This window comes from Haliaeetus albicilla, chromosome 21, assembly GCF_947461875.1.
Source record: "Haliaeetus albicilla chromosome 21, bHalAlb1.1, whole genome shotgun sequence".
In the NCBI taxonomy this organism is placed as follows: Eukaryota; Metazoa; Chordata; class Aves; order Accipitriformes; family Accipitridae; genus Haliaeetus; species Haliaeetus albicilla.
Window position 1 is genome coordinate 21,832,257 of NC_091503.1, and position 12,327 is coordinate 21,844,583.

Genomic DNA, 12,327 nt, shown 5'->3' on the forward strand with positions numbered 1-12,327 from the left:
TCTGATTTGTATTTTTTTTTTAATTGCTATTTTTTTCTTTCCTTTTTTTTTTAAACTTACCTTTTTGGGTAACATGTAATTTCTGAAAATTAGCCTCTTCATCTTCGTTTTGGTACCTAGAAACAATGTTTAGTGAAAAATGTTTGTAGTTTTGTATCTATTACAGAAAGATTTCTGCTAGCAATTGAATTAGGCTGTTAACGTGGTGTTCCCAAGGACTTTTGAATTGGACCTGAAAATACTAAAATGTGATCTTCATGCACTGTCTTCCAACTGTCATTGCTGTGGTCAAATTTACTGTACTTGAAGTAATAGATGCTTCAGCTGAGAAAAGCCTTAAACTTTAGGCATAACTATTAACAAAAGCAAAGCTAAGAGCAGATTTTGTCTATGTTTTCTCCTTGTATATTTAAGATTTTCTTCTCATTTTACAAAGAGCGTGAGTGAGGGGCTGACTGTATTTAAAGGATAAGAGTTGTTATCTTACTATTGCAAAATATTTTTGAAAGGCAGTTTTGACAGAATTGAGAAATAGAAAATGTTCTGCTGGCAGTAGGATATTGATTCTGTACAGTTTTGGAAATCTTGCTTTACCACCAGGTTGGTCTCATTTTCAACTTGGCTGAGAGATACAGTTGATTTATTGTTGCTTATGTAAGCTCTGCTATTTTTTTTTAAAGAACAGTGTTGTCTGAGAATGTGGTTATTTACCAGCAATTATAACTCCCTTGGGGTGGCTTTCTGCAGGCAGAGTGTGTCAGAGGGCTCTTCTGCTCATCTTTTTATGACGGAGGAGGAAGTTGCGATGTAACTACCAGAGAAATTCTAGTAACTCAGGGCTTGTTTTGAACTGCACTTGAGAAGTACAGGACTGAACTTCCACTGTTCGTTCTTTATTACTTGATTGGGGCAGAAGGGAAGGAGACACAACTTCATATCCCTGTTACATTTGTGATGTTACTGTGCTTTTGTGTTTCTTTAAAGTCATTGCCACTTTTTAAAAATAATGTGGGTTGGGGCATTGCTATAGGCTGTATATAAGGCAAACTAACATAACATGGCAAGGTAAAGGACCTGTTTTCTGGAAGGGGGAAGCTCTGGGTAGTAGTAAACGTACCAAGTGTGAAAAGTACACGAAACACATAATGATGCATTACACAGGTTCACAGCCATTTACGCTCAGGTGGTTTCCAAAGCTTACTCCTTTATGTTTAGAGCAGTGTACCCACTTCAAACTCAAGTGCACATATGGTATTGCAAAGCGAAATCAACTCTCGCAGTTAGAGTTGTCCCTCACTTTTCATTGTAAGTTGCTAAAAAGAAGGATATCTGCCTTTGTCTATGCTGATTGTTTTGAGGGGACTATAAGGGAAGGGAAGGGAGGGACAAGGGGGAATGAAAGATTTAGCAGACAGGTTATGTTCTGGGACTCAGGAATGGCTGTAGGTTGGTGTAGTGTTTCCTCGCTTCCCGAGTTGCATTCAAGGGCATACCGACCTCTTGTCCCCAGTGATAAGTTGGACCGTTGCAATGGGATGAGGTGTTTTGTTTCTTTGACACTTGTCTGGAGTTTTAAGGTATTTGGTGTCCAAATCATGCTACGTGTTGGAACCTCTGACCAGTTGGCTGAGGGTTCGTAGGTTTTAAGATGCTTTACAAGCCCCATGTATCTGTACTTTGAAATCACCAGACTTACTGGACGTACTGAAAGCATGGGGCCTAATGCACATATGTATCCAGTTAAAGGCGTACAACAGCTCTGCAGATGAATGAATCTCTTCTCTTCCTGAATGAGAATGTCAACCCCAACTCTTCTTCCTTCCCCATTTTTCCCAATGTAATATCTAGCGTCAAAAGTCCGTTGCCTTCTGCTGTACACCCATTCCCCAAGTGAAGAATTTCAGCTCATTCTTTCGTCTGCAGAAAATATATCCAGTGTCGCCAAGGTTGTAATCCTCCCTCTGCTGCTACGCTCCGACTCAGAAGGTGGAGGTCCTGTGCATGGCAGAGTTACTGCAGGCTCTTCGGCCAAGTTGAGTCTGAAGCTACTGCTTCCAGGAGAAACATATAGCTGTCAGAACCTCTCTGCAGGGGCTCCCTGCATTCCCCTGACCACCAGATAACCCTCTTCTGTGGCTGTTCTACTCTATAAGGCAAGCTTTAGGTAATTTTTTTTAATATCCAGTTTGAAACCATGGAGTGTGATTAGTGGAAGTGCTGAACATTCCCAGTAGCAGCACATAACGCTAGGACCGCTACTGCAAAGTAGATGGTTCAGTACAAAAAATGTTAAGTACATTGTGAAAAATAGACACTTCTCAAGTGGTACATCTATAATGGGTATACACTTCTAAATTAAATATGCCTTAGGTCTCCATTTGTAAAACTCTTTAGTGCGCAGAGCTTTAACAGTACCATTGTGAAAGAAAATCAGTGTAACCTTACTAAGATGCTAAATGCCTGTACATCCCTACTGCTTTGGTGTCCTAAATGAGGATGATATGTTGTATGATATTTCTGATGTTCAGTTCATACAAGTTTCACTGATGTTTGCAAAACAGAGATAATGATACTTCCCTACCTTGCAGTGTTTGTAAGGTCAGACTGCATTAAGGATGGTAAGCCTCTCTGTTTGCTGCCCTTAAACTGGAGCCTTGCATAAATGCAAATATCCACTGTGTACCTCAGGAAAGACAAATTTGATGGAATTTTATTTTGAATGATTTGAATTAGCAGAACTTCTTGGAAAGTGTGCTGAAAGCTTGGGAAGAGGTGCACGCTGGTTTTGTGTAACTTACGGCCAATAATGATTTAATGCAAAATTCAAACTCAGTTAGTACCTCTCAGCTGGTCGGCTTTGGCTTTTGAATTGCCATGCTGATATTCAGATATGACACTTAACCTGGGAAGTCAGGAAAGAATTGCAGTTAAGCACCTGCTTTTAAACTGAAAATTGGACATGCAAATAGAAACTATACATTTCCATGGTAGTTACTGTCCTATGAATCAAAAGGTAGAGGAATTAATTTAGATATGAATTATACTTCAGCTGTGTCAGTGTTTAGCAATGAAAATCAGTTGTTTACATGCTTCTCTGGGGTAGTCGCCTTCCCTTGAAGGTTTGTGTAGAGCCTGCTCTCCGTATACCTTCCTAAACTAGATTGTTGCCCATTACTACGGTCAGTGTTGTCAGCAAAGGTTTTAAACACAGATGTTATCCCTCTGAAGCCAAAGTGGCTAGTCATGTTGCCTTTTGAAGTTATGTATTAAGGCCTGGATTTATACTGCCTAAGTGCTGTAATTTGAGAGTCTGTTTTGCTCAGCTCCCTTTATGGTCAATGAAGATAATTATCTCTAAGATAATTTAGATTTTTAGAAGATCTGAAGTGACTTTTGAAGGCATGTATTTCCCTTTTACTGGCTTTAGAGAGGGGATAGGCTGAGTAGGCTTTTAACATCCGATATCTGACAGAGCTGCCTAAACAAGGTGAGATGAAACCGAGAGTTGGTGAACTGGAGTTAAAATCTTTAGGTTTATGAGTAGTGGGTTGTAATTCCCTAAGATTATTTTATCTGTGTACTAACCAATTTGTTTCTTATCTATGTGAATGAAGATCAAAGATGTGTAGGGTTTTTCCTAGATGAGAAAAAAAGATTGTTTTACTTCAAGTATTTATGTATATATATGCATGCTCACTCCCAGGGTGTTCATAAGCAGCCGAGTGCCAATGATGTTTGCTTCAGCAGTAGCCTCGTGCTGTCTAAGCGAGCTGCTGCCCCTTCCTATATTGTGGGTACCCAGTCCTCAGTTTCCCTCAACTATTGGCTAAGGTTTTTTTGTTTCGTTTTGCAGTGTTTTAGTTTCAAGAAACATTTCTAGTCTTAAATATTTCTGGTTTTTGTTCCTCCTCCACTGGCTTCAAGATCTTTTTTTTGATAGTCACTTTTTGATACTTGATGCGCTTAGGCATGGCTTGTGTTACCTCCGAGAAATTTCTCTCTCTGGGAAACTCAGTCACCGTGCCAAGAGAAGGGCAGTCAGGGGACGCTCCGGGAGTAACTTCTTGAGAATTGCCACTTTCCTGTCAACATCAGAGAAGCTTTAACCTTCAGACCTGCTGTGGTGGGAAGGCGTTTCCTTCCACACTGAAAGGGAAGCAGACTGCAGGGAGCAACTGTGTTCGCTCTGGGAGAAGGTCCCCGAGAAGGCTGGCTGCGAGAAGGACCTAGCTGCCATTTCTCACCAGCGGTGGTAGCTCTGTCAGTAGCTGAGAGAGCCGAGACTCATCAGAGGGTAAAACCATGGACTCCTTGGCCAAAAGACAGTCACTGGTGGCAAGTATCAGAGGTCTCATGCTTTGTCACTGGTTCGTTTTTATTTGCTGCTGATTCTACCAGGTTAATCCTAGTCCCCCAGCAGAAACAGCAGTCGTCAGGCAGGTGATGTGGACACCTTGTGACTGCTTACAAGAAATGGCGTGTCAGGCACAGGAATTATTCTGTGATCTTATGATTTGGAGACAACAAAGTGTAATGTATTCTACACTCAGACGTGTTGAGGTATCACTGCATTAAGAATCAAAAGATAATTTGAGGGAAACTGCTGATTTGAATGCCAAGATGCTTCCCAACCACTACAGTGATTTTTTTCATCACCTGGTGGGCACGTTCTTCTGAGATAGAGAAAGTTCAAGTCACAGTATAAGGACGTATTTTCTGAAGGAATTGAAATGCTTGCTTTGTAGGATTTCATCCTCTTCAGATGCGACCAGGGCAGCCATTATCTAACAGGCAGTGGCACGACTCCAGAAAGCACGAGCACCGTGACAGTTGGCAAAAGGCAGTGTGCCTCTGGTGTAAATAGGCTTCCTGCAGCTGACTCCATCTGAAATTATCTCTGGGATGTATTAAGAGGAGGGAAAATTAGTACCTTTTATCACATAGACTGCCCAGGAAGCCTTACGCATTCCCACCTTTTCTACAATACATAGTTGGGCCAGATCATTCTTTAGCTGCTTCAGGGGTGCAGCTTGAACCAACCAGCTTTTCTGTGGTGTCTTAGATGCCCATGGAGCGGACTCCATTAAAAGGCAGTTTGTGTCCTCCAGAAAATATTGGACATTCGTAAATTCTTTGTTTTCACAACCACCCTCTAGTTTCTTGTCATGGCTGCAGCCACAGAGAGAAGCATGCTGAGGCTTCTCTTTCAGAAAAGACTGTTAAGACAGCTGATGTCTTCACTAAAAAGAGCTAACTGTAGCACTTTTTACCCGGCTTTGGTCGTAAGGGACATTTGAAGACCATCTCTCCTGTTTTGTGTTGGTCCTGTCACTTCAGAAAGGGATTGGTCCAAACATCTTTACCCACAGAATGCTTCTGTCTGTATTTCGGTGGATGCATTATACTGAAAGTACATTTATTTCACTGTAAATCTTGTATGAGGTTTTGTCGTCCCAGATGACAGTGCAGGGTCTTTGCAGAGGTCTTGATGCTTTCCTGAAGAGAACGTCAGAAAGTTTCTCTTACTTTCATGATAGGTTCATGGATGCACTTTTCTAGGTAGCGTTCTTTGGTGTGAGGCTCACTGACTTCTACAGAGTACAAGAGGTCAGGTAAATGTGCAACCTCTCACTCAACTGCCCATTAAGAGTATTCAGAGTTTATAGGAGCTATCTTAGAGGTTATGCTTTTTCCAGAGTCCATCTCCTGCAAAACAGTTTCAGGATGTTAATACTGGTTCTGAGACAACCTGGATCATGTCTGAGAGCTTGGAAGAATTTGTGTGACCATCCTCAACACGCACGTCTGCCTGCACTCGCAGATCGCCTGGTGGGAGGCTGCAGACATAGCACATCACAAGCGTGTCTTTGGGCTGTTGATGCCCAGCAGTCATCTGTCAAATGATTACATCTGCGACTGTGACAGTACAAAGGGAACTGGGGGAATTTCTTTGATGACAAATGGAACGTGTGTGCATTTCTATACTCCTTTTGCTAATTAACTGGTGCTTAGTTGGAGAGCTCGGGGCTTCTGTCTCTCCGTGGAGCGCTGGGGTGTCCTGGGAGGTGCATGGTTTGAAATGTGACTGGCTTGGAATTGCGTGTTGAGGAGTGACCTCCAGCTTCAGCCCCAGCATGGATTGCCTCACGTCTTCCTTGTGCGCGTATACGGGCTGGATACATAGGATTGCTGAGCTGCACTTACGCCTAGCTCTGATCCCACCAGGAAGGCTCAAAGGCTTTTTCCTGGTCTTTGTTTCAGCTCAGGCTTCACACTTTGGTAAAACTTCTTCTTTGCTTTTTGATCAGCCAGTTTCCTGCCTTGGCTGCTCCTTCATCCCGTGGGCCTTGCCTCTGCTCTTGTCCTATATCCATCTCAGCCCAGATTTCTTCATCAGCCCTGATTCATGGTGCTTGGGTGGGTTGTTTTGTTTTGTTTTGTTTTGTTTTTTCTTGTGTAGTCCTCCTCAGCTGCCTGCTCCAGTCTGCCATTAGCCTTTGTTCTGTCCAAGTCCTAATGGAGAACCATTTGTAATGGAAAAAGAAGTCCACCATGTACATGCTTATACTAGAAACAAGATCTCACAAGATGTGTGGAGCCAAGTACGGCGCACGAACTACATCCAGCAGTAAAGTACCTGCTGTTGGTCCTGAGGGTTTGGTTTATTGAGACTCACTGCAAAGAAATGTTGAGGAATGGTGTCTTTTCCCTTCGTACACCACTAAGAACTTTTAAGTTTCTGTGCTTCATGGGCTTCCTGATGCCTGTTGGAGACATTATTGGGTCTCTGCTCAAGATTTACAGATGCCTTTGATAGCACTCCAGAACAGAATTATCCATAAGTCTAGTGAGTTGTGGGGAAAATAATCCTGCAGGCCTTTTAATACCCAAGAAAATTGAATTACAATGACTTTGTGATTTCTCCCCCCCCCCTTTTTTTGCAAACAAGAATCCTCTAAATGCTTCCCTCATCTCACTCCAGATTCACCTCAGTCTTACTAAAATACTTTTATCTTCATAAATGCAGATCGGAAGCATTCCATATTTTCTTCTTGAGCACTTGGGGCTTTAGCCAAACAATTTCCAATAATTTCAAATGAAAAATACTTAATGGGGGAAATAACACATAAGGCAGAATAAACGCCCATTTCTAGTCACAGAACTCATTATCTCTCAGACCTAAAATTTTAATTACTTACATGAACCTTCTTCTTGACAGACATGTTAAGAATAATTTAATTTATCTAATAAAATGAAAATACAATATACCGGTTGGGTTTTTTCTGTATCTTTATTTAACAGGGGGTTTGTTTGGAGCTATGCAAAAATTCCTCGGATGTACAATACAGAAAGTAATCATAGGTGGTTCAGGTTATGAACCAACCAGGATTCTCTTGTTTTAAAATGATTATGAACTTAAGCAGTTTAGTATTGACATATGTAGTGATGTTATTTTGGGCGATGTATTTGGCACAGACTGTGTTCTCTGTCTATATTTATAGGTGTAAATGTGCACCCTTTTTTTTTTTCAAGTTACATATTTTTATTTATTTTTAAGAAATTATGTAGAAAGTCTATATGTAAGTATCTTAGGCCATAATTTTTTTTAACTTGTATCTAAAGGGGATATGTACACAAGTATGTAAATACACATGCGTTCCACACAACTGCTTATGTGTGCTTTCTTTAGATTGTTAAATATTGCCATATGTCTATAATATGAATGCTTGTAATCCAGAAAAGGATTTAAATATATATCTTTTAATAAGATTATTAAAATGCCAATATTAGTGATACCTTAAATAACTTAATTTCTAGAATTCGTAACTAATATACTGTATTCAGAAATCTGAAGTGGCAGACAATTGTGTTCTGAAAAGGCTGTATTTCAAAAGGTTTTTTTAAAAAAAATAATTAAAACCCAAATAGTTTTACGTGGACTTGATCCAACACCCAGACAAGGAGAGGCCCACTGACTTCAGTTGGGAACTCTAGATCAGACACCAACTACCCATGAGGGTTTTGTTGGGGTTTTTTTGTTTGTTTTAAGCTGCTATTAGACCAATTGGGAAAGGAATGTGAAATAGAGGTGGTTGTGCAGACATGTGTTTACAGGAAATGACACACTCGGTGGTTTAAGGGCCCAGAGACTTAATGGCTTTGATGCAAGGGATCCAAGTTCCAGGATCCTTGTTGCAGACCACGTTCTGCTCTTGAAACCTCTGCAGCTTGTGCTTTTCTGCTTGTTCTTGAAACGAACCGGAAAAGAAACTCCAAGGAAAATGACTGCAAAAAACATACTAAGTCTAGTTCATATAAGGAACAGCTTAGAGAAGCAGTGTTTAAAAAGGAATATTGTGGGAAAATTATAAACTAATTTAAATATGCAAAGTAGGCTTTCCTGCATTGTATGTAAACATCTATGCACATAAATAGTAGACATTACATAGAATAGGCAGTTTGGATGACAGTTGAAGGAAGAATCTCAACTCCAAGAATTTGAGTGTTTAATTTTGCAGTGTTAACGCTGATTCCTTTTACCTAATATACCAAACTCTCTATAGTATATTGGCCATTAACTTTAAATAAAGAATAATGTATCTAATAAGAAATATGGAACGTTTTTCCATGTTATGGGTGAATTTTGGCAAGTGTAACACTAAAACATGAATTTGTTGTCTTTGCTGGAGATGCTGTCATGGTCATTAAATGTTATTCTGTCTTGTGAAAAGTGTCAGGGCTTTTCCTTCCATTTCCAAACACTGCCTGCAGTAAGTCTAGGACAATGTCTTGTTCACTTAAACTTGGCCACGGTATTTTTAATTCCTTCCCATATTCCAGTGTCTTTTCCCAGCAACACTTCCTTAATTTTCTCCCCTATAGCCTGCCCTCACAGTATTGTCAGCTTCTTACTATGTTCTCTACCATCCACTCTTTTGGTGCCGAGGAGCAGGTAGGGGCTGTTTGAGCCGCCCAGGCGCCGACTGCCCGGGTGGCCACTGCCTTTCACAGACCGCGAGCAGCAGTTCAGGCCTGAACTCTTTTTTTGGGTCCATCTTTTCTAGCCATTTGGTGATTTTTTTTTTTTTTTTTTTTTTGCCAAATTTACAAGAGCTTGCTATTTTGGGGGACAAAATTTTGTTTAAGATAGGTGGTGGGTTGTAAAGTTACTTTTGGCAGATGAACCAAGATGCACAGAAAAAAAACCTGGCTAAAAACATAGCCCCAAACTCTTTACTCCCCCTTAATCCAGAAGAACACACTTTTGAAAGAAGAGTTTATATAAAGTATGTCCAGTTGTTGACTACTTAGATATTGACCTTCTGACTTTTTTTAGGTTCAGCAGATAGATCGTGTAGTAGAAGTTGTGGAGGAAACTATTAAAGGTAAGCATCACACTTGGAATAATCGCAGCTAGTCTGAAAGATGTAAGCAGTAGCTAGCAGAAGTGCTGCTGTTATGTTATCAACCTAATGCTTGCTTTCTCCTCTAGCTAAATGTTTGGGCAGTGCTGTACTTTGCCATGTATGCTTTGTGTAAGTGGTAATTTCAGAGAGAACTTTTCTGGAAGGACCTCTGTGGCCCGTTGGGTTCAGGGGTAAATGATCAGGGGAGACTTCAAGAAATCATTGAAGTTGCATCAGTGTAGGTGGGTGTGGAGTATTGTCTAAAGTGTCTGCGCTATCTTAATTCAGTGCTGTATCTCTGCTTTCTTATGTTTAGTTCTCTCGTGTTTTCTTCTTTTCAGAAGTTTTGGCTCACTTCCCTGAGCTTTCCTCAGCAGGACAGATAAATTATCTGCTGGTTTAATGTTCTTTTCTAACTGTGTTCCTTGTTCTCTCTGGCTGTGTTCGTGTGTGTACACTCAGTACTTTGTAGTGAAGGGGGCAAAAGACAGTATTGTTTCTGCAGCCTGACTAGTAAACATTTGCTATTAAATAAATATATTTGTCTGGGTCTTTCTGGGTTACCTAAGTTTGTCTCCATTACTTATCAGGCCATAAAAATTACTGTTCCCTGAAGCTTTAAATTACAAGGTTTAGTTTAATTGGCTGTACTTTCAATATAAACAAGTGTCTAGTCCACAAGACATTGCCTGTAACTTTAATCCTGGAGTATGATGTTTCTGAAGTACAGCATAAAAATGTAGAAACAGTGCAAAGTTTTAAAAGGAATGGAGAAGCTTCTACCAAGAAATTGTGTAGCATGGTGTAAGGCTTCTAGAGCTTGTGGTTTGAAGGCCTTAAGATTTCACGTTGCTTTGACTGCTTTCAAAAACAAAACCTGTACTCTTACGTACTCCCAACTAACACTTTTCCCAGTTTGTCTTTGCCTTATGGCATCTATTTTTTGGGGGTACAACCTACTGTACCACAGAGACAAAGAAGAAATATATTCAGTGTCTTCATATTTGTTATTAAATAAGCCAAACTGTTTTTCCAGAAACATCATGGTGTTTATGACAATGTGTTGGAAATGGGTATGCTTCATGAATTTTACAACAGCAGAGTATTTCAGATTCCTATCTGATTTTCCTGAATTTTATTTATTCTTGAGAGAGTAAGATGATAACCTGGGTCAGCATGGCCTCCCTTTACAAAAATGGGCTTTGTAATATTTATACTGACTCCAGACATCACTGGTTTTTCAATAACATAGTTACTCAGGTTATTCTGACTGAACTTTATATGACTAGAAAGAAGACAAACAATCTAGTAGCAGTTGTTAAAATGATGTTTTTCACTGAATTGATTTTAAGATTGCATTTTACATATTGATACAATTCTGGAAAATAATGTTCAGAGACGTGTTAACATTTAAACGTCAAAAAGCGTGAATTTTGGGAAAGATTTTGGTTCGTTTCTAGCTTACTAGAAGTGATTTGAATAAAATGGACTAAGTGGGCTGCTGAATTCCATATGTAGTGCCAACTCCTTCAGGGATTTCTCAAAAGGTAATGGAACACAGGATTTCTGAAGTTTTATTGGAAAAAAATGAATAAAATGGCTCCCCAGTGCAAGAGACACATGGACATACTGGAGAGAGTCCAACGAAGGGCTATGAAGATGGTTAAGAGACTGAGACTGGAGCATCCGTCCTCCTAGGAGAGCCTGAGAGAGCGGGGGCTGTTCAGCCTGGAGAAGAGAAGGCTCAGGGGGGATCTCATCAATGTATATAAATACCTGAAGGGAGGGTGCAAAGAGGACGGAGCCAGGCTCTTTTCAGTGGTGCCCAGTAACAGAACGAGAGGCAGTGGGCACAAACTGGAACACAGGAGGTTCCCTCTGAACATCAGGAAATGCTTTTTCACTGTGATACTGGCCCAGAGAGGTTGTGGAATCTCCCTCTTTAGAGATATTCAGAAACTATCTAGGCACAGTCCTGGCCAACTGGCTCTAGGGGGCCCTGCATGAGCAGGGGGTTTGCACAAGATGACCTCCAGAGGTCCCTGCCAACCTCAAACCTTCTGTGAAAAATGGAATTTCCATTGGCAAGAGAATCGACAAATTGACGGGGGTCATAGCACATGATAGCAGTTTACTTTTGCAAAAGCCAACCGTAAGAAAAGGAGTTTTACCTTATGTTTCTTTCATTCAAATTTGTGTAAAGATAATGCATCAATTTATGTATTTGGGAATCGTTTTCCACTACTAGAGAAGAATGTGAAGCTCTTTTTCAGTGTGCTTTATGAGACTAACCATGAACTTTCATTATCCAAGTGAAGTAAAATACTGTAGATAACAGGACTGTTGGTTAAGAATATTTTATATATTTGTAAAATAGATACATGGTAGAAACTTAAATTCATTTACGTAAAGCTAAACAAATTATAACCCTCTGTCTTCATAAGTTTACATCATTAGTAACAACTTCTGAAGCCGCAAATGGGTTCAGGAGATGGAACTGATGTGGGACAGGGGATTCAATACAAATTCTGAATTCAGAGCCAGCTTATATTAGCAAGTTTGAAGTTGGTTGTCTGTCGTAGTTGTATGATACAACTTTCTTCACCTATTTTTTAAAATGAAAATAAAAAGGTTGCATGAGTGGTATACTCTCATAGCGTGCCTATGTATATATCGAAAGTTTTAAAAATATTGAAAGTTTAAAAAAATTTCAACTGAATATTGAAATTGAGTAAGTTTTTAAACTGCATAGCACCTGCACTCTGTAGGGCAGCTGTCTCTGTAGATTGGTTGGCCTGAGTTGTCCGCATTTTGTCCAGATTCCAAGGTGGTTATCTTAGTTGCCAGTTTTAAGTCTAAAAGTCTAGCTTTCCTTGGGTTCCACTTTCTTAAGGGGTACCTTAGATTTTTCTTGGATGCT

General features: G+C 40.1%; 1 protein-coding gene across 2 annotated transcripts in view; it reads left to right on the forward strand.

Moving 5' to 3' along the window:
• The window catches only part of CDKAL1 (CDK5 regulatory subunit associated protein 1 like 1), a 419,452-nt gene that overhangs the window by 132,392 nt on the left and 274,733 nt on the right, over positions 1-12,327 (forward strand). For both annotated transcript variants that reach the window (XM_069809205.1, XM_069809203.1), the window contains exon 7: positions 9,338-9,386. In XM_069809205.1, coding sequence (XP_069665306.1) covers positions 9,338-9,386 — 49 coding nt within the window. The remainder of the gene's footprint in view (positions 1-9,337; positions 9,387-12,327) is intronic.